Source organism: Hypanus sabinus, chromosome 2 (assembly GCF_030144855.1).
Source record: "Hypanus sabinus isolate sHypSab1 chromosome 2, sHypSab1.hap1, whole genome shotgun sequence".
Lineage (NCBI taxonomy): Eukaryota > Metazoa > Chordata > Chondrichthyes > Myliobatiformes > Dasyatidae > Hypanus > Hypanus sabinus.
In genome coordinates, this window is record NC_082707.1 from 195,822,941 (window position 1) to 195,846,730 (window position 23,790).

General features: G+C 41.1%; 1 protein-coding gene across 1 annotated transcript in view; it reads left to right on the forward strand.

Moving 5' to 3' along the window:
* Window positions 1–21,732, forward strand: part of LOC132404108 (cation channel sperm-associated auxiliary subunit beta-like) — a 116,701-nt gene extending 94,969 nt beyond the window's left edge. The window contains exons 8-10 of the mRNA XM_059988156.1: window positions 14,650–14,970; window positions 16,304–16,431; window positions 21,679–21,732. Coding sequence (XP_059844139.1) covers window positions 14,650–14,970; window positions 16,304–16,431; window positions 21,679–21,732 — 503 coding nt within the window. The remainder of the gene's footprint in view (window positions 1–14,649; window positions 14,971–16,303; window positions 16,432–21,678) is intronic.
* Window positions 21,733–23,790: the final 2,058 nt, after the last annotated feature.

A 23,790-nucleotide genomic window follows, 5' to 3' on the forward strand; every position in this document is an offset into this window, starting at 1 on the left:
TTTGAGTTTATGATTGTTTATGTTTTAATTACTTATCTTTTAAAAAATATTATTCATTTTAATTTAATAACTTTTTTGCACTAATGAATCCCCATCATTACAAACCACAAACCAAGACAGAAACCTTAGTGTTGTGACGGACTCTGACTTAAATATTAACTACTGCATTAAGATAATTATAAAGTCAGCTTACTACCATTTAAAAAAAATTCATGAGAGTTAAAGGGCTTATGGTTCTGCAAGACCTAGAAAAACTGGTCCATGCATTTATTTTTACTAGGTTTGACTACTGGCATTTTCACAGGTCTTTGTAAAAAATCCCTCAGACAGCTGCAGCTCATTCACAACGCTGCTGCTAGAGTCCTCACTAAGACCAAAAAAGTAGAACACAGCACCCCAGTTCTCAGATCTCTAATTTGGCTTCCTATCTGTCAGAGGATTGACTTTAAAATACTACTGGTTTATAAAGCACTGAATGGTCTATGGACAAACTATATCTCCAGTCTCTTGTTGTACCTTGAACCTTCCTGAGCTCTCAGGTTATCTGGGGCGGGTCTGCCTACCATCCCCAAATTCAAAACTAAACAAGTTGAAGCAGCTTTAGTTACTGTGCTCCACATACCTGGAATAACCTTCTGAAGTCTGCCCCAACTTTAAGCTTGTTTAAATTGAGGCTTTTCGCTGTAGCTTTTAATTAGAATTTCCTGCACTGTAACTTTAATTCCTTTTTTAATTCATTTATCTTATCTATTTTTGTGTTATTTTAATCTTATATATTGTCTGAAATTTGATGCGTGATTTTTATATCTTGTTTTTTGTAAGGCACTTTGAATCGCCTTGTGTTTGAAAAGTGCTATACAAATAATCTTGCCTTGCCTGTGCCTTTCCAATCCAAGTATTCAAACATTTGTCCAAATGCCTTTTCAATATTATGACTGTATCTACTGCCACCATTTCCTCTGGCAGAATGTTCCAGATATTCATCACCTTTTGTGTAAAACATCATCTCCTTTAAATTTCTCCCTTCTCACTTTAAACTTGTGCCTTTTAGTCTGAGCCTCCTTTCCTCCATGAACCGGATTCTTACCATCTAGCCTATCTCTTTCCCTTCTATGTTTAGAAATCAATATTAGATCAGCTGCTTGTGTTCCCTCACTCAAAATGTTCATTTGGAAATAAGCCAGGAAACTACAGGCTGAATAGTCTTACATCAGTGGTAGGAAAGTTGTTGAAGGTTTTGAGAGACATGATTTATTTTAACTTTGAAAGGCAGCACTGATTAGGGGGAGTCGGTGTACTTAATGAAGGGGAAATCCTGTCTCACAAGTCTGTTTGAAGATTTTGGGAAGGTAACTAAAAAAATCATGAAAAGAAGGCAGTAGATGTGGTATATATGGACTTTAGCAAGGCTTTTGTTGAAGTCTCACATGGTATGCTTATCTAGAAGGGTCAGGGCAAAAGGGATCTGAGATGTGTTGGCAAACTGGATACTAAAACTGGCTTATTAATAGGAGGTAAAAAGCAGTGATGTGGGGTTGTGTCCACTAGTGTTACACAGGGATCAGTGCTAGGATCTTTGTTGCTTATCAGTTATATAAATTACTTTGATCAAAATGTAAAGTAAGTGGTATGTTTAGTAAGCTAGCTGACAACCTGATAATTGATGGTTTTGGATAGAGAAGAAGATTGCGTAAGGACAGAGTAGACAATGATCAGTTAGAAAGCTTGATGGATCTGTGGCAGATGGAATTTAATTCAGGCAAGTGTGGGATGATGTATTTGATGGGACACTAAATTCTACCAGGACATTTATAGTTACCTGATGAGTTACCCAGAAACACTGGGTGCAGTTCATAGTTCTCTCAAAATGATAGCATAGTAGTTCTGGTGGTGAAGAAGGCTGCAAAGGCTGCTTTTGGATTGTTGTTCACAATTCTGCTTGCCACATTATAGGGAGGATGTGGTAATATTTAGAAAAGTGCAAAAGAAATTCACCAGGATGTTGCCTGGAATGGATGGCTTTAGTTACAAGAACTCTAGATAAGCTGGGTTTATTCCCACTGGAGCATTTTTTAGAGGTTTAAAAGGTTATGAAGGGTATGCATAAGGTGGATAGTCACGGTCTTTTACTCAGGGTAGGGGAATCTAAAACAAGAGGGCAGAGATTTAAGTTGAGAGGAGAAAAAACTTAAAGAAGATCTGAAGATCAAATTTTTGACACAGTGGTTGGTGGCAATAAAGTATGAGTTGTCAGAGGAGATAGCAGAGACAGATACAATTACAATGGTTCATTTGTGCAGGTACTTGGATAGGAAAGGAGTAAATGATGCAGGCTAATGCATGAAAATTAAATTAATGAAAATAGGCATCATGGTCCATTCCAGTTTCAGACAAAGAATAACTATTCAGTGACTCTGTGACATGGAAAACCTCCTGGAAAGAAGGAAGAACAATAGTCTAGCATGAATAAAAAGTATTAAGGAATTAGGATGCTAAAAATGCAAGGGAGAAGTTGATGTAACTGAAAGCTAACAAGTCCCTAGTGCCTGGTAATCTGCACTCTAAGGTTTTAAAATAAATGATTGTGAGGATAATCAGTGCACTGATTGTCATTTTCGGACATTGCGTGACTGTTTGAAATGTTTGAAGACGCAAAGTGGGAAATACAGACTTGCTAGCAGTGAAATACTTATGTTTGTTATTAATAAAATGGTAACAGGTGATTTAGAAAGTAATAGTAGGTTTGGGCATGATCATTATGGATTCACGTAAGGAAATTATTCATGTTTGACAAGTCGGTTACAGTTGTTTTAGCTTGTCACTGTTGGAATATGTAGGTGAAAACCGTTATAGTGTGTTTGGACTTTCACTGCAAATTGTTATTAAACGTAATTAAAGCTAGTTGGATTGAAGGTTGGTTAATAAAAGTAAAAGAGTGAGGAAGGTTAGAAGGGTGCTGAAGGGATCTATTCTCAGACCCCATGTATTTATGTAATGATTTGGATGAGAATATCAAGTGTATAATATGTAACTTTCCTAAAGCTTAGTGGTAGAATGGATCTTGAGAATACAGAGGGATATGAAAAATTGTGCCAAGCAACTGGCAGGAGTGTTCAAGGACATTTTCAATCTCTCTCTGCTGCAGTTTGCGGATCCTATCTGTTTATAAAGGGCAACAATCATACCAGTGCTCAGGAATAGCAGGCTAAGTGTGTGTAAGTCGGACCGTGAAACAACGGGAGTATTTAAAAGAGAGCAGTTTGACAGAGCAGGTGACATTGTAGCATGTGACGGAGTAAAGGGAGACAGAGTAGGAAGGCTTTGTCTCCAGAGGCTTCGGTGAGCAAAGACTGAGGACGAGCTTCACTCCAAGTGAGGTAAGGCCGGGTAAGTTCCTTTCAAAGGAGAACGTTTCAAATTTGAGGCAACGTATTGGGTAGGTCATGACAGCTGAGATCGGCCCCGTGGTTTGTTCATCTTGCAGCATGTGGGAAATCAGGGATACTTCTAGTGTCCCTGACGACTATGTGTGCAGGAAATGTGTCCAGCTGCAGCTTCTGGCAGACCGCATTGAGCGTCTGGAGCTGCGATTGGATTCATACTGGAGCATCTGCGATGCTGAGAAAGTCGTGAATAGCACGTTCAGTGAGTTGGTCACACGCAGGTAAAGGCTACACAGGCAGAAAGGGAATGGGTGGCCACTAGACAGTGTAGCAGTAGGCAGGTAGCGCAGGAGTCCCCTGAGGTCATCTCCCTCCTAGACAGATATACTGTTTTGGATACTGTTGGGGGAGATGTCTCATCAGGGGAAGGTAGCAGCAGCTGAGTTCATGGCACCATGGGTGGCACTGCGGCACAGGAGGGAAGGAAAAGGACTGGGAGAGCTATAGTGATAGGGGATTCGATTGTAAGAGGAATAGATAGGTGTTTCTGTGGCCCCAGATGAGACTCCAGGTGGGTATGTTGCCTCCCTGGTGCAAGGGTCAAGGATATCTCTGAGCGGCTGCAGGACATTCTGGAGTGGGAGGGTGAACAGCCAGTGGTTGTGGTGCACATAGGTACCAACAATATAGGTAAAAAACAGGATAAGGTCCTACAAGGTGAATTTAGGGAGTTGGGAGATAAACTAAAAAGTGGGACAACAAAGGTAATAATCTCTAGATTACTAGCAGTGCCATGTGCTAGTCAGAGTAGAAATAGGAGGATATTTCAGATGAATACATAACTTGAAAAATGGTGCAAGGGGGAGGGATTCAAATTTCTGGAGCATTGGAACCAGTTCTGGGGGAGGTGGGACCAGTACAAACAGGACGGTCTGCACCTGGGCTGGACTGGAACCAATGTCCTCGGGGGAGTGTTTGCTGCTGCTGTTCAGGAGGATTTAAACTAATGTGATGGGGGATGGGAACAAGTGCAGAGAGACAGAGGTGTGTAAAATGAGGGTAGAAGCAAAAAGTAGTAGGGTGAAAAGTAAAAGTGGCAGGCAGGCAAATCCAGGGCAAAAATCAAAAAGGGCCACTTTTCAACATAATTGTATAAGGGCTAAGAGCGTTGTAAAAACTAGCCTGAAGGCTTTCTGTGTCAATGCAAGGAGCATTCGTAACAAGGTGGATGAATTGAATATGTGGATAGTTATTAATGAATATGATATGGTTGGGATCACAGAGACATGGCTCCAGGGTGACCAAGGATGGGAGCTCAACATCCAGGGATATTCAATATTCAGGAGGGATAGACAGGAAAGTAAAGGAGGTGGGGTAGCAATGCTGGTTAGAGAAGAGATTAACACAATAGAAAGGAAAGCCATTAGCCTGGAGGATGTGGAATCGATATGGGTAGAGCTGCATAACACTAAGGGGCAGAAAACGCTGGTGGGAGTTATGTACAGGCCACCTAACAGTAGTAGTGAGGTTGGGGATGGCATTAAACAGGAAATTAGAAATGCGTGCAATAAGGAACAATAGTTATAATGGGTGACTTCAATCTACATATAGATTGGGTGAGCATTCTTGGAATGTATGTGGGATGGTTTTCTGAACCAACATGTCAAGGAACCAACTAGAGAGCAGGCCATTCTAGATTGGGTATTGAGCAATGAGGAAGGGTTAGCTAGCAATCTTGTCATGCGAGGCCCCTTGGGTAAGAGTGACCATAATATGGTGGAATTCTTCATTAAGATGGAGAGTGACATAGTTAATTCAGAAACAAAGGTTCTGAACTTAAAGAAGGGTAACTTTGAAGGTATGAGACGTGAATTAGCTAAGATAGACTGGTAAATGATACTTAAAGGGTTGACGGTGGATATGCAATGTCAAGCATTTAAAGATCGCATGGATGAACTACAACAATTGTTCATCCCAGTTTGGTAAAAGAATAAACCAGGGAAGATAGTGCACCCGTGGCTGACAAGGGAAATTAGGGGTAGTATCAAGTAAATTAGCCAGAAAAAGTGGCACACCTGAGGACTGGGAGAAATACAGAGTCCAGCAGAGGAGGACAAAGGGCTTAATTAGGAAAGGGAAAAAAGATTATGAGAGAAAGCTGGCAGGGAACATAAAAACTGACTGTAAAAGCTTTTATAGATATGTGAAAGAAGAAGTTTGGTTAAGACAAATGTCGGTCCCTTACAGTCAGAAACAGGTGAATTGATCATGGGGAACAAGGACATGGCAGACCAATTGAATAACTACTTTGGTTCTGTCTTCACTAAGGAGGACATAAATAATCTTCCGGAAATAGTAGGGGACCGAGGGTCTAGTGAAGTGGAGGAATTGAGGGAAATACATGTTAGTAGGGAAGTGGTGTTAGGTAAATTGAAGGGATTAAAGGCAGGTAAATCCTCAGGGCCAGATGGTCTGCATCGCAGAGTGCTTAAGGAAGTAGCCCAAGAAATAGAGGATGCATTGGTGATAATTTTTCAAAACTCTTTACATTCTGAATTAGTTCCTGAGGATTGGGGGGTGGCTAATGTAACCCCGCTTTTTAAAAAAGGAGGGAGAGAGAAACTGAGGAATTATAGACTGGTTAGCCTGACATTGGTGGTGGTGGTGAAAATGTTAGAGTCAGTTATCAAAGATGTGATAACAGCACATTCGGAAAGTGGTGAAATCATCGGACAAAGTCAGCATGGATTTGTGAAAGGAAAATCATGTCTGGTGAATCTTATAGAATTTTTTGAGGATGTAACTAGTAGAGTGGATAGGGGAGGACCAGTGGATGTGGTATATTTGGATTTTCAAAAGGCTTTTGACAAGGTCCCACACAGGAGATTAGTGTGCAAACTTAAAACACATGGTATTGGGGATATGGTATTGATATGGATAGAGAATTGGTTGGCAGATAGGAAGCAAAGAGTAGGAATAAATGGGACCTTTTCTGAATGGCGGGCAGTGACTAGTGGGGTACAACAAGGCTAGTGGGATACAACAAGGACCCCAGTTGTTTACAATATATATTAATGATTTAGTTGAGGGAATTAAATGCAGCATCTCCAAGTTTGCAGATGACACAAAGCTGGGCAGCAGTGTTAGCTGTGAGGAGGATGCTAAGAGGATGCAGGGTGTCTTAGATAGGTTAGGTGAATGGGCAAACTCATGGCAGATGCAATTTAATGTGGATAAATGTGAGGTTATCCACTTTGGTGGCAAGAACAGGAAAACAGATTATTATCTGAATGGTAGCCGATTAGGAAAATGGGAGGTGCAAAGAGACCTGGGTGTCATTGTACACCAATCATTGAAGGTGTGCATGCAGGTACAGCAGGCGGTGAAAAAGGCAAATGGTATATTGGCATTCATAGCAAGAGGATTTGAGTACAGGAGCAGGGAGGTTCTACTGCAGTTGTACAAGGCCTTGGTGAGACCACACCTGGAGTATTGTGTGCCGTTTTGGTCCCCTAATCTGAGGAAAGACATTCTTGCCATAGAGGAAGTACAAAGAAGGTTCACCAGATTGATTCCTGGGACGGCAGGACTTTCATATGAAGAAAGACTAGATCGACTAGGCTTATACTCGTTGGAATTTAGAAGATTGATGGGGGATCTTATTGAAGCATATAAAATTCTAAAGGGATTGGACAGGCTAGATGCAGGAAGATTGTTCCTGATGTTGGTGAAGTCCAGAACGAGAGGTCACAGTCTAAGGATAAAGGGGAAGCCTTTTAAGACCGAGATGAGGAAAAACTTCTTCACACAGAGAGTGGTGAATCTGTGGAATTCTCTGCCATAGGAAACAGTTGAGGCCGGTTCATTGGGTATATTTAAGAGGAAGTTAGAAATGGCCCTTGTGGCTAAAGGGATCAGGGGGTATGGAGAGAAAGCAGGTACAGGGTTCTGAGTTGAATGATCAGCCATGATCATACTGAATGGCGGTGCAGGATCAAAGGACCGAATGGCCTACTCCTGCACCTATTTTCTGCCTCGATGACTATCGCCCAGAGTCAATCACATCTATAGAGATCAAATGTTTGAGAGGTTAGTCATGGCTAGAATCAACTCCGACCTGAGCGGGGACCTCAACCCACTAAAATTTGCCTATGCTACAATAGCTCTACAGTGGATGCAATCTTACTGGCTCACCACTTAGTTTTGGATCATCTGGACAATAGTAGTGCCTATGTCAGGTGCTGTTTATTGATTACAGCTCAGCGCTCAACACAATCATACCCTCAGCTCTAATAAACTGGCTCCAAAACCTTGAACTTTGTTCCTCCCTCTGCAACTGGATCCATGACTTCCTCACAAGGTGGCCACAGTGTACAGATTGGAAGTAACATCTCGTCCTTGCTGATGATCACCACTGGCATGCCTCAAGAACGTGTACATAGTCCTCTGCTCTACTTTCTCTACACCCACTATTGTGTGGCTAGGTACAGCTCAAATATCATCTATAAATTTGCCAACAACACAACTATTGTTGGCAGCATTTCAGATGGTAACAAGGAGGCGTACAGGAGCGAGATAGATCTGTTGCTTGAGTGGTGTCGCAGAAACAACCTTGCACTCAATGTCACTAACACTAAGAAATTGTGAACTTCAGGAAGAAGAATTCCAGGGAACACGCCCCTGTGGTGAACTACATATACCTGTCTGGACACGCCCCCTGCTGACTGCTCCTGTGGCTCCTCCCACAGACCCTGGTATAAAGGGGATTGAGGTCTGAGCCCGGCCTTTCTGTCTCCAGGATGTAGTATGGTGGTCAACCACTGCTTATTCCTTCTTCCAGTCAATAAAAACTGATATCTCGCCTTTACATCTCAGAGAGTGTTATTGATGGTGCATCAGCCCCAGACCTCATTGAGAGATAAGAAGTGGAAAGGGTGAGCAGTTTTAAGTTCCTGGCTGTCAACATCTCTGTAGATTTATCCTGGGCCCAACATACTAGGCAATTACAAAGAAAGCATAACAGAAATTATACTTCATTAAGACTTGAAGCACTTGCAGATTTCTACAGATGTACCATGGAGATTACTCTATGTATCTCCATATCAGATGGTGATGCAACTAATTAAAGTGTAAAAGGGAGAGGAGAGTGGATATTGGTCCACTGGACAAAGAAGCGGGAGAATTAGCAATGGGGGAGAAGGAAATGGCGGATAAACTGAATAGGATGCTCCAGAGTGTCAAGGGTCAGAAGATTGTGAAGTTGTCTGGGAAACTGAAAGGTTGGAAGGTGGATAAATCACCTGGACCAGATGGTGTGCAGCCCAGGATTCTGAAACAGGTTGCTGAAGAGATTGTGGAGGCATTAGTAATGATCTTTTAAGACTCACTGGATTCTGGAATGGTTCTGGAAGACTTGAAAATTGCAAATGTCACTCCACTCTACAAGAAGGGAGAGAGGCAAGGCTACCCTGCTGATCAATGACTGGATGTTTCACTCCCTGAGAGGCTGAATGTCTTCTATGCCAGTTTTGATGCACAGAACAAAGTGCTAGTGAGGAAGGCAACCCTCCCCCGGGGAGCAGACATTCTGTCTGGCTGAAGCTCAGGTGAAGAAGAGCCTGGCCAGAATCAACCCACTCAAAACTGCAGGGCCCGATAATATTCCATGTCAGGTTCTGAAAGACTGCGCAGTCCAGCTGATGGAGATGTATTTAACATCTCACTGGGACAAATCATTGTCCCCCTCGATTTTCAAGGCAGCAACCATTATTCTAGTGCTAAAGAAGGCTACAATATCCTGCCTAAATGATTATCATCCGGTGGCATTAACATAAACTTTTTTGAAATGCTTTGAGCAATTAATCATGGAGCACATTAAAGCCTTTCTCCTGGCTACACTGGATCCTTTCCAGTTCATTTATTGCTCAAATCAATCCAATGATGATGCAATAGCCTCTGCCCGCCACTCTGTTGTGTCCCACCTGGAAAGTGGGGTCTCATATGCCAGACTGCTGTTTAATATAGACTTCAGTTTGCTATTCAACACCACCATACTCTTCAAACTGTCCTCACTGGGTCTCAGCACCTCCCTCTGCAATTGCATACTGGGCTTCTTAACAGTAAGGCCACAGTCAGTCCATATTTTGCAGCAACTTCTCTCATCCCATTACTACACACCCCAAGACTGTGTGTTCAGCCTGCTGTTGTTCACACTGCTGACACATGAACACATCACTGACAGCTCAAACTGTGTAATCAAGTTTGCAGATTACACAACAGTGGTTGGTCTTATCAAGAACAATGGCAAGATGGAGTATAGAGAAGAAGTGGAGTGGCTGGTGGATTGCTGTGAGAAAAAACAACCTGAGTCTGAACACGGAGAAGACAAAGGTGATGTGGACTTCAGGAAGGTGCAGATAAACCATACCCCTCTGCAAATATATGGCTCCTCCATAGAGAGAGTTAAGTGCACCAAGTTCTTGGGTGTTCACATCATGGATGATCGACCTCACCTGGTCCCTTAATATCACCTCCCTGAACAAGAAGGCACAGCAGTGCCACCACTTCCTCAGAAGATTGAGGCAAGCAAGGCTTTCCCCCCACCACCCCTTCATTTTAACTGCATTTCATAGGTGCACCATTGAGAGCATCCTGACAAGTTGCATCTCTATCTGGTATGGAAGCAGTCAAGCATCGGCAAGAAGTCCCTAAAAAGGGCTGTGAGAATAGGTGAAAGGATCATGGGATCTCCTTACCATCCATCAGGAGCACTGCATATGTGGGGATTAAGGATCCCACCATCTCTCCATCCGTCCAGCATCCACTTTATCTTTCTACTATAAGGTAGGAGACTACAATGCATAAAACCAAGGATGGTCAGGATGGGAAACAGTTCCTGCAGGTCATTAGGCTTCTGAGCTCCTGGCCACTTCATATTTGAAGTGTTGCTGGATAACCTCTTCCGTACTTTACTGTATTTAATATTAATATACTTTAGTTACTTATGCGTGATTAATTTGTGGATTTTATCCTTACCTTGATGAGTTAGCATATGTTATGTGTGTTAAGTTTTTTTTATATACCCTGGTTCAAAGAAACATCTTATTTCTATATATGCTAAATAAGTGTGTGTATTTAAATAACAATAACTTGACTTGAGGCAGCAGAAAGTAAATCATAGGCTAATCTGTTGGAATTCTTTGAAGAAGTAACAAGCAGAAATGGTGGATGTTGTGTACAGGAATTTTCAGAAGGCCTTTGACAAGGTGCCATATATGAGACTGTTCCCTTGGTTGACACCTTCCAGGTAGCTCATGAAAATATCTCTTGTACTTCTTTTATGTTTGTTTTTCAACTTAAATGTTTTTCATGGGCTGTTATAGCCTGCGATAACAGTTTGGAAATCGTTTAAGTGATTCAGCGCTTTGCTGTCTCCAAGAAGATTCTGGGAAGCAAGTGCATACTTGGAATGTCTTGATGTGAAGAAACTTTGCCAGCTGATATTCGACTCCATTTCACCATTTAAAGCATCCATTAATCGCTGATTAAAGCGTGAGGAACACTGCAACATCGAGGTGAATGCGGAAGCAAGCGAGAGTTTCAGCACCAACTCTGTGCCTTTTGATTGCTATTGGAGGAGGATTCTGTGAGCAGCCTACTGCTGTGTGGCTTGCTATGGCAGAGGGGTAGGCTTCTCTGCCTCGTGGTATCTTCTCTTTCGATGAATATTGGTAATATCTTAGGATGTTATCATGGTTCTGTGTTTATGGATTGGACTGTAGATTTCTTCAGACTTATGGTTTCACTTGTTCCTTTTCTGTTTTGTGTGTGAGGGGAGGGTGTTTGGGTTTTGATGTTCTGTTAGTTAGTTGTGCAGGGAAGGGGATGTTTGGGGGTCAATGTTCCTGTTCCATTATGTGTGGGGGGAGGGGGGTTTTGGGGGTTGATGATTGGAATACAATTATTTTTTGTATGGGAGGTGGGTTTGATGTTTCTCTCTGAATGACTTTCATATTTTAGAACATAGAACTTAGAAATCTACAGCACATTACAGGCCCTTTGGCCCACAATGTTGTGCTGACTTTGTAACTGACTGTAGAAATTGCCTAGAATTACCCTACTGCCTAGCCCTCTATTCTTCTAAGCTCCATGTACCTATCTAAGAGTCTCCTGAAAGACCCAATTGTGAAATATACACTGACATCTCCTGTGTCCCTACTTCCAAGCACCTTAAAACTATGCCCTCTCGTGTTAGCCATTTCAATCTTGGGAAAAAGCCCTCTGGCTATCCACATGATCAATGCCTCTCATCATCTTATACACCTCTAGCAGGTCACCTCTCATCATCTGTTGCTCCAAGGAGAAAAGGTCAAATTCACTCAACCTATTCTCATAAGGCATGCTTTCCAATCCAGGCCACATCTTCTGCACTCTCTCTATAGCATACATATCCTTTCTATGGTGAGGTGACCAGAACTGAACACAGTACTCCAAGTGGGGTCTGACCAAGGTCTTATATAGCTGTAACATTACCTCACGGCTCTTGAACTCAATCCTATGGTTGATGAATGCCAAAACACCATACACCTTCTTTGCATCATGACTATCCGGAGGAGACATATTTCAGAGTTGTATATAGATATATGCTTTGATAATAAATGAACTTTGAACCTTTGCTTAATAAGTTAAGAGCCCATGGTATTATAGAAAAGATTCTAGCATGGATAAAGCTGTGCTGACTGGCAGGATGCAGAGTGGGAATAAAAGGAGCCTTTTCTGGTTGGTGGCTGGTGGCCAGTGGTGTTCCACAGGGTTCTGTGTTGGGACTCTTTTTGCATTATATGTTGATGATTTGGATGATGGAGTTGATGGCTTTGTTGCAAAGTTTACCAGGCAGCACAAAGATAGGTAGAGGGGCAGGTAGTTTTGAGGAAGTAGAGTGACTACAGAAGGATTTAGACAGATTAGGAGAATGGGCAAAGAAGTGGCAGATGGAATACAATGTTGGGAAGTGTAGGACATGCACTTTGGTAGAAGAAATTAAAGAGTAGATTACTTTATAAGTAGAGAGAAAATTCAAAAATCTGAGGTGCAAAGGGACTTGTGAGACTTTGTGTAGGATTCCCCAAAGGTAAATTTGCAGGTTGAGACTGTGGTAAGGAAGGCAAATGTGATACTGGCCTTTCTTTCGTGAGGATTAGAATATAAAATTAAGAATGTAATGTTGAGACTTTAGAAAGCATTGATGAGCCCTCACTTGAAGTATTGTAAGTAGTTTTAGGCCCCTTTATCTTAGAAAGGATGTGCTGACTCTGGGTAGGGTTCAAAGGAGGTTCACGAAAATTATTCCAGGATTGAATGGCTTGTCATATGAAGAGCATTTGATGGCTCTGGGCCTGTATTCACTAGATTTCAGAAGAATGAGGGCAGACAGAATTGAAACCTATCCAATGTTGAAAGGCCTCGAGAGAGAGTGAATGTGGAGAGGATGTTTCCTATGGTGGGGGAATCTAGTGCCAGAGGACACAGCCTCAGAATAGAGGGGCATTGTTTTAGAACGGAGATTAGGAGGAATGTCTTTAGCCAGAGAGAGGTGAATCTGTGGAATTTGTTGCCACAGTAGGTGTGGAGGCTAAGTCTTTATTTAATGCAGAGGTGGATAGATTCTTGATTGGTCAGAGCATGAAGGGATACAGGGACAAGGCAGGAGATTGGGGATGAGAGGAAGAATTGATCAGTCTTGATGGAGCAGGCTTGATGGGCCAAATGGCTTAATTCTGCTCCTGTATCTTATGGCCTTATGGATAGGCCATAGCACAGGATCGGAAAAAGCTGCAGGAAGTTGTAAACTCTGTCAGTTCCATCATGAACACTAGCCTCCCCAGCATCCTGGATACCTTCAAAAAATGATGTCTCAAAAAGGTGGCATCCATCATTGAGGACACCTACTACCCAGGACATGGCCTTTCTCATTAAGGAGGATGTACAGGAACCTGAAGACACACACTCAACATTTCAGAAAGAGCTTTTTCCTCTCCACCAACAGTTTTTTGAATGTACTATGAACCCATGAACATGACCTCAGTAATTTCCCCCCTCTCTTTTTGCACCACTTTTTTATTTTGATTGCTATCTGAGGAAATAAATTAGCAATACCTAGCCTGTCAATCTTTTTCAGAATATAGTATTTCTTAATGAGATAATCTGATAAGCTTTCATTCTTATAAACTTTGAGTAAGATTGCTTAACACTTAGCATTCATGTCAAAACAATCAAAATTCTTCATTAGTTTGATAGGTTTCCCTTGGATTTGTTGTCCAGAGCCAGATGTTACAGCCTCAGAATAAGGAATGAGATATTCAGAACAAAGAAGATTTTATTTCTACCCAGAGGGTAGTGAGTAGTTGGAATTTTCTAACAAGAGGCAGTGGAAGCTCAATCATTAAGTAAAGTATATAAATCGGCTGCAGCTTGTTCAAAATGCAACAGCAAGAATCTTGAGTAAAAAATGAAAATCTGAGCCCATTTCACTGTTTTTGGCATCATTATTTTGGCTACTCATGTCTGTTAGGATCAATTTTGAAATCCAATTAAATGTTTATAAGGTTCTGAATAATCTAGCTTCTCCATATATTTTTTGGAGTGTCAATCCTCTTACATCCCCAATCGTAATCTTAGATTCACAAATACTATTTTACTTAGTGTTCCTAGAGCCAAACATCCAAGAACTGTTGATGCAGCCTTTTGCTCTTATGCACCAAAAAATCAGGAATACTCTACTGGCTCAGAAAGACCAGGCTAGTACTGTGGAATGTTTTAAAACACTTTGGCTTTCTTATAGGATAGCTATTAATGTTAATGTTAACATTAACCTGTTATTGTTGATTACATTTATATAATTTGGTATATTACATTATATTTTATTCTATATAATGTTTGTGTTTTTAATTTTGTCTCATTTTAATGACTGTATTGATTTATCTTTACAATCTATGTAAAGTACTTTGAGCCTGCATCATAATGTATGAAATGTGCTATATAATATTAACTATTATTATTGAAGACACAGATCAATAGATTTTTAAATAGTAATGGAATCAACTAGAAAGTGGTACTAAGGGTAAAAGATCAGCCATGATTTCATTGAATTACAAAGCTGGTGGCACTGGTAGTCCTGTAACATTCGCCTGCTACTTTCTAATGTTCTCATGTAAGTGTTGTTGTGGAAGATCAACTGATGATTCGAAGTATCTGCTTCTTTCAACAGAATATGGCTTTATTGCTGATGATTTCGAGAAAACGGTGGTTGTTCCTGGATACAGTAGTTTTCTGATAGTTCGAGTTTTTAGCACTAATTTAGTAATCGCACATGGTACAATGCCAGAACAAACTCCAGACTATTTCATAGTTGAAGAAAGACAGTGGTTTATGTTTGACTTTGGCTCAAAGAGTGGCACATGGTCTATTGTTGAAAATGAGTGTGTCATGTCTACTGAGGAACAGAACAACCTTATACCAAATCCTATTCTATTTCTTGATATTAATGATTCTTACCAGTTGACATTTGATTTGTCAAGCATCGGATTTGGTTAGTAATTTTTATATAATTTATCATCTATGTTAGTAAAAGCTCCTGAACTGCAGCTGTGCTTTGTATATGTGGCAATAGTTTTTATAATATTTATCAATCTTTGAAATGTGCATAAGTGTAACTGTGTTTCATTTCAAACTTGATTGCAAATCCCTATAATGAAATAGAGCCATAGATCACAGAAACAGACTCTTTGGCCTAACTGTTATATGTTCACCAAGATTCCCTTATGACTGCACTGGGCCCCTTTCTCTCCAACTCTTTCCTATCATGTACCTGTCCAAGTACCCTTTAAAAATTATTTATGTACCTATGGCAATCACTTCCTCTGACAGCTCATTCCACTGTCCACTTTCTGGATGAATATGTTCCCCCTTGGGTTCCAAATAAATCTTTCTTGTCTTAAACCTATGCTGTCCAGGTTTTGATAGGTTTTGATTCCCCAACACTGGGAAAAAGGCTGTCTGTATTCACCCTATCTATGTTTCCCCAAAATTTTAGATACCTCTATAAGATCATTTTCCTGCACTTCAGTAAAACAAAAAACTCAGCCTGTTCAACCTCATTCCATGATTCAGTCCCTCAAGTAAACAGCAGCATCCTGGTAAATCTTCCCTGTGCCCTTTGCAACTTAATAGCATATTTACTATAACAGGGTAACCAAAACTGAATACAATTCATCAAATATGGCTTCACCAACATCTTGTATAACTCCAGCATCATCCCTGACTGATGAAGGCCTGCTTGCTGGAAGCCTTCTTCACCAGCCTGTCTAGCTGCTATGCTACTTTCAGGGAATGCTTTGTACATTCACATCTGGATCATTGATATAGATGACAAATAGCAATCAGCATAACACTGAGCACTGAGTTTGAAAAAAAATATCTTCCTTCATGACTGTCTGCTTCCTACCATCAAGCCAATTAGCTAACTCTCTCTGAATAGATGCAAGCTAACTTTCCATAGCTACTTAACATAGAGAACCTTATCAAATATTTATTGAAGTTCATACAGTGCCTATAAAAGGTACTTAACCACCCCCCCCCCCCCGGAAGTTTTCATGTTTTATTGTTTTACAACATTGAATGTGATATTTCCATGGATTGATGGTTTGTGACATAAAAAGAAAACTAAAGTTCTTTTGAGATGGGATTACAATATTTTGTGGAGACAAGGTAAAGCTTTCCATTATATTTTCTATCTTGATTTGGGAGAGCTTGATCCGAAACATTATGTATTTCATTATCTTCCTCTGACTTGCTCTTACTACTTATTGTGAAAAATTGCAAATGAATTTACCAAACTAATCTTCTCTAATCTTATTTTGCAGCTGGTTCAAAAACATTTGAAGTGGTCATTGGAAATCAGGTCCTGCTAGATACAGATTCTGAAACTTACTATGATAAAACTGGCAGAGGTGTCATAATTCATTACATTAGAAACAAATTTAATGTCAGGGTAAGGCTAGTATTTTGAATGAATGCAAAGTCTGGGGGTTGTTTTAAAATGTTGACTTCACTTAATTGGTATAAAAAGAAAAGAGTTGTAATAACCATACAACCATATAACAATTACAGTGCAGAAACAGGCCATCTTGGCCTTTCTAGTCCGTGCCGAATGCTTACTCTCACCTAGTCCCACTGACCCGGACTCAACCCATAACCCTCCATTTCTTTCCTGTCCATATACCTGTCCAATTTTACTTTAAATTACAATACTGAACCTGCCTCTACCACTTCTACTGGAAACTCGTTCCACACAGCTACCACTCTCTGAGTAAAGAAATTCCCTTAAACTTTTGCCCCCAACCCTCAACTCATGCCCTCTTGTTTGAATCTCCCCTACTCTCAATGGAAAAAGCCTATCCACATCAACTCTACCTATACCCCTCATAATTTTAAATACCTCTATCAAAAGTTCCCACTCAACCTTCTACGTTCCAAAGAATAAAGACCTAACTTGTTCAACCTTTCCCTGTAACTTAGGTGCTGAAACCCAGGTAACATTCTAGTAAATCTTCTCTGTACTCTCTATTTTGTTGACATCTTTCCTATAATTCGGTGACCAGAACCATAAACAATACTCCAAATTCAGTCTTACCTATGTCTAGTACAATTTTAACATTACATCCCAACTCCTATACTCAATGCTCTGATTTATAAAGGCCAGCATACCAAAAGCTTTCTTCACCACCCTATCCACATGAGATTCCACCTTCAGGGAACTATGCACCATTATTCCTAGATCACTCTGTTCTACTGCATTCTTCAGTGCCCTACCATTTACCATGTATGTCCTATTTTGATTAGTCCTACCAAAATGTAGCACCTCACACTTATCAGCATTAAACTCCATCTGCCATCTTTCAGCCCACTCTTCTAACTGGCCTAAATCTCTCTGCAAACTTTGAAAACCTACTTCATTATCCACAACGCCACCTACCTTAGTATCATCTGTATACTTACTAATCCAATTTACCACCCCATCATCCAGATCATTAATGTATATGACAAATGACATTGGATCCAGTACAGATCCCTGAGGCACACCACTGGTCACCGGCCTCCAACCTGACAAACGGTTATCCACCACTACTCTCTAGCATTTTCCTTCCAGCTACTGTTGAATCCATTTTACTACTTCAATATTAATACCTAACAATTGAACCTTCCTAACTAACCTCCCGTGTGGAACCTTGTCAAAGGCCTTACTGAAGTCCATATAGACAACATCCACTGCTTTACCCTCGTCAACTTTCCTCGTAACCTCTTCAAAAACTTCAATAAGATTTGTCAAACATGACCTTCCAATCACAAATCCATGTTGACCATTCCTAATCAGACCCTCTCTATCCAGATAATTATATATACCATTTCTAGGAATTCTTTCCATTAATTTACCCACCACTGACGTCAAACTGACAGGCCTATAATTGCTAGGTTTACTCTTAGAACCCTTTTTAAACAATGGAACCATGTGAGCAATTCTCCAATCCTCCGGCACCATCCCCGTTTCTAATGACATTTGAAATATTTCAGTCGGAGCCCCTGTTATTTCTACACTAACTTCCCTCAAAATCCTAGGGAATATCGTCAGGACCTGGAGATTTATCCACTTAAAAGCGCCAGTACTTCCTCCTCTTTAATTGTCATAGTTTCCATAACTTCCCTACTTGTTTCCCTTACCTTACTCAATTCAATATCCTTCTCCTTAGTGAATACCGAAGGAAAGAAATTGTTCAAAATCTCCCCCACCACTTTCGGTTCCACACATAGCTGTCCACTCTGATTCTCTAAAGGACCAATTTTATCCCTCACTATCCTTTTGCTTTTAATATAACTATAGAAACTCTATGGATTTATTTTCACCTTACTTGCCAAAGCAACCTCGTATCTTCTTTTAGCTTTTCTAATTTCTTTCTTAAGATTCTTCTTACATTCTTTATATTCCTTGAGTACTCCATTCATTTACTCCATGCTGTCTATATTTATTGTAGATATCTCTCTTTTTCCTAACCAAATTTACAATATCCCATGAAAAGCATGGCTCTCTCAAACTTTTAACCTTTCCTTTCAACCTAACAGGAACATAAAGATTCTGTACCCTCAAAATTTCACCTTTAAGTGACCTCCATTTCTCTATTACATCCTTCCCATAAAACAAATTGTCCCAATCCACTCCTCCTAAATCCTTTCACGTCTCCTCAATGTTAGCCTTTCTCCAATCAAAAATCTCAGTCCAGCACTATCCTTCTCCATGATTATATTGAAACTAATGGCATTGTGATCACTGGACCTGAAGTGCTCCCCAACACATACCTCCATCACCTGACCTATTTCATTCCCTAACAAAAGATCCAACACTGCCCCTTCTCTAGTTGGTACCTCTATGTATTGCTGCAAAAAACTATCCTGCACACATTTTACAAACTCCAAACCATCCATCCCTTTTACAGTATGGGCTTCCCAGTCTATGTGTAGAAAATTAAAAATCTCCCACAATCACAACCTTGTGCTTACTACAAATATCTGCTATCTCCTTGCAAGTTTGCTCCTCCAATTCTCGCTCCCCATTAGGTGGTGTATATTACACCCCCTATAAGTGTTACTACACCTTTCCCATTCCTCAATTCCACCAAATAGTCTCCCTAGACGAGCCCTCTAATCTATCCTGCCAGAGCACCACTGTAATATTTTCTCTGACAAGCATTGCAACACTTCCTCCTCTTGTCCCTCTGATTCAATCACACCTGAAGCAACGAAATCCAGGAATATTTAGTTGCCAATCACACCCCTCCTGCAACCATGTTTCACTGATAGCTACAACATCATATTTCCAGGTATCACTCCATGATCTAAGCTCATCCACCTTTCTTACAATTCTCCTAGCATTAAAATAAATGCATTTAAGAAATTCTCCACCTCTTCCTCTCTGTTTATCTCTAACAGTACAAAGAACTTTACTGTCTTCTTTTTCTTCCTTCTCCCATACATCTGTTCCTACACTCTGGTTCCCCTCCCCCCTCCCCGTATCTAGTTTAAATCCACTGGAGTCTCTCTAGCAAACCTTCCTGCAAGAATATTTGTCCCCTCCTGTTCAGGTGTAGACCGTCCCGTCGGAACAGGTCCCATCTTCCCTGGAAAACTGCCCAATTATCTATAAATCTGAAGGACTCCTGCATCACGTCTTCAGCCACATGTTGATCTGCACTATCTTACTATTTCTAAACCCACCTGCACATAGCACTGGTCGCAATCCTGAGATTGCTATCCTGGAGGTCCTGTCCTTTAACTTGGCACCTAGCTCCCTAAACTCACCTTTCAGGACCTCCTCACTTTTCCTACCCATGTCATTGGTCCCTACATGGACCATGACGTCCGGCTGCTCACCCTCCCTGTTGAGAATACTGAGAACTCGATCTGAGATATCGTGGACCCTGGCATCAGGGAGGCAACAGACCATCTGGGATTCTCGATCTCTTCCCCAGAACCTCCTATCTGTCCCCCTAACTATTGAATCCCCTATCACTGCTGTTCTCCTCTTTTCCCTCCTTCCCTTCTGAGCTGAAGGTCCAGTCTCGGTGCCAGAGACGCAACCACTGCAACTTGTCCTTGGTAGGTTGTTGCCACCAACAGTATCCAAAACGGTATACTTACTTTTGATGGGAATGGCCACAGGGATGCTCTACTCTTCCTGTCTATTCCCCTTCGCTCTCCTGACAGTCACCCAACTACCTGTCTCCTGACCCCTAGGGGTGACTATCTCCCTGAAACTCCTGTCTATTTCTGACTCTGCCTCCCGAATGATCCAAAGTTCATCCAGCTCCAGCTCCATTTCCCTAACACAGTTTGTCAGGAGCTGCAGCTGGATGCACCTTTTGCAGGTGTAGTCATCAGGGAGAGCTGTGCTCGCCCTGACTTCTCACATACTGCAAACAGAGCACTCAACTGCCCTAACTGCTGCCTCCATTACCTACTCTTAAGCTAATTAGATTAATTAAAGGAGCTTACCCAGCCTTACCTCACCTGAAGTGAAGCTCATACTCAGCCTCTGCTTGCTTTTTAAATTCTCCCACTGATCTCAGAGGCCAACTTTCACGCACTTGCGCAGTCGTGCCCGGTTCAACCTCGCCTCTGCCTGTTCATGCCAAAGCCGTCCCACTCTGCCTCAGTCCACTCCGACAATGGCCGCTACGATGATGGCGGCTATATATGGCGATCTTTCTCTTAAACCTTTGGCGCACCACGTTATGGGCCTGCGCAGTCTAGCCTCTTTGCCCCAATCAGTTAAAAAAACAGCTTCTCTCTGAGCTTCTTTTACCTCTTCCCTCTTGCTTTGATTGTAATATACTGAAAATGAAATTACATTTGAAAATTTGATACTCCAGTAATCTAGTATAATATGGTAAAGTTAAAACCTTGGTAACCAGGATTTAGGAGGTTATCTGACATTAAGTGGAGATAATTTTCCATCAATTGTTTGTGAAATATTTTTAATATAACCTCAGTTATTCTTTTTCCCATTGGCTGTACATTCAGGTTAAATTAGTGTATTGTCACAGTGAAAATCTGTAGAGAGAGATGAGACTTAGAAACTGTAGAGCACTATTAGAGGCCCATTATATGGTATTCAAACAGCATATCAATACTAGAACTTGGAATTGAATGAACACAACTTTGTGTGTTGCAGAACACACAATGGAAGAAATAGGGTTCAGAACCAAAGTCACACCTGAAAGAATCAGGGAGCGGCAACCACTGAGGCCCATTCATCCTAAGTATGGTGACGCAAGTCTAACTGGCCATCTGAGATCTGTGGTGAATAGTATGAGGTTTAGGGATCATGGCCCCTGATGTCATTCAGGTTGAAAATCTCATTTTGGTTGTAGCAGTACAGTTGTTTGTCAATCTTTGTATATAGTTTTTCATTGATTCTATTGTATTTCTTTATTCTACTATGAATGCCTGCAAGAAAATGAATCTCAATGTAGTGTATGATGACATATATATAGTTTGATAATAAAATTACTTTGAACTTTGAGAAAAAAGTGCCAGGGAGAATAAAAATCTCATAAATAAATGAAGGTTAGGTACCAAGAAATGTGCACATAATTAATCTACTCCAGCTTTTCTATGCACAATGCAATTGTCTTCATATTCACGTGAACAGATTTCTACTCCTTTAATTCAACTGTTTACATTTCAGAGTGGACACTGGAAACTGGCAGCTGGGAGACGTGATCACCTAGCAGCCAACTGATTGTTTCCCTAGACTTTGGAGTCTATGCTTTGGTTAGTTGCCTGGCCCCTCCTAAGGCCACAACTCTGCTGAACAATACCATGTCACTGTTGGTAGTGCTCTCTGTAATCAGGTCAGTTTGTGTTATGGCCACAGGACAGGTGTAAGCCCATGAAGTGCACTGCACTATAGTTGTCAAAGCAGACTTGACAGTTGAGTGCATTGACTGCAGCAGACAACACATGATCACTATATCGCTTTAAATGCCAGTTGGTCAGTATTGTGGTCTGACCTCACACCACTCTTTTTCTCTTTTGCTCTCCACCACTTTTTTCTATCCCCATTTCCTGTGTCCTGTAGTGGATAAGGATTTATTGTTCTCCTTAGCTTTCCAATGCCATTAAATATCAACAACATAATATAAAACTAGAGTCATTTCTTCTTCAAACCAGGCTCACATAAAACATAAGCAAATAGAAGCAGTCACTTCCTCAAGCCTCCCTGCTAATGAGTGTAATCATGGCTGATAGAAGTCTTACCTCATCTGTTCTGATGCACCATCAATAACTCACAGAGACGTAAGGCGAGATATCGGCTTTTATTGACTGGAAGAAGGAACCAGGAGTGAGTGTCTATCATACAAGGTCTTGGAGACTGAGGCCGAGCGTCAGGCCGCAGATCTCCTTTATACAGGGGCCTGTGGGAGGAGCCACAGGAGCAGTCAGCAGGGGCGTGTCCCGACAGGCACATAGTTCACCACATGTTCTTTTCTTGTTCTATACTGTTTTTAAATTTTTGATTCTTCAAAGACTTACTACTTCTTCTTTATGATTAGCCTCTGGAAAAAAAATACCAAGCACCCCAGTTTTAAATGACTGCCCCCTAATCTTGTAACTATATCTCTTCATGGAGATTCTGTCATTAGTTAAATTGTCCCAATTCTACCCTGCTGTACCCCTTTAGGACCTTAAATGTTTTAGTAAGATCGCCCCTCCTTCTCCTAAAGTCTAAAGATTATACATCCTATTTCTTTATTCACTGATGAAATGAGAACACAAAAAAGAACATTAATGGTACACCTAAGCATTCCAGGAGTTTTTATGGCTAATTTCTGTTATGGCTTTCCATAAATAAGTATACTTATAATAGATAATTTTCATCTTACTTTTTTGTAAGGGATAAGACAGGTGAGTTCAGTTAGGGGAGCAAAAGTTATTTTCATGTTGAAGTTAGGGACACAAACATTAGGGAAAGGATTAAGAAATAGAATAGAAATAAGTAGTGACCTCATTATCCCATGCATATCAGTTTTCTAGAATATTGGAGCATGGCAAGGTTCTGCATAGGGAGTTGGGGGAGTTTATTAAAGGACAGGACCTCCAGGGTTGTGATCTCAGGATTGGGACCTGTACCACGTGCTAGTGAGGCTAGAACTAGGAAGACCATACAGTTTAATACATGGCTAAGGAGTTGGTGTAGGAGGGAGGGCATAAGATTTTTGGATCATTGGGCTCTCTTCCAGGTCAAGTGGGACCTATACAAAAGGGATGGTTTGTAGCTGAACTGAAGGGGGAATAATATCCTAGCAGGAAGGTTTCTTAATGCTGCAGGTTGGGGTTTAAACTGGAGTTGCAGGAGGATGGGAACCAGAATGCCAGAACAATTAGTGGAGAGGTTGCGGGGAAAGGTTGAGCATGGTGTGACAAAACTAAAAAGGGTGAATACAGAAAAACACAAAGTACACTGCAGATGCTGTTGTCAAATTAACACGTACAAACTCAGCAGGTCGGGCAGCATCCGTTGAAATGAACAGTCAGCATTTTGGGCCGAAACGTTGACTGTTCATTTCAACGGATGCTGCCTGACCTGCTGAGTTCATCCAGCTTGTTTGTAAGGGTGAATACAGGACTGAAGGTATTGTATCTGAATGTTCACAGAATATGGAATAAGGCAGATGAACTTGCAGCTTAGATGCAGATTGGCAGGTATGATATCGTCGGCATCACAGAATCATGGCTGAAAGATTATAGCTGGGAACTTAATGTCCAAGGATACACATTATATTGAAAGGATAGGCAG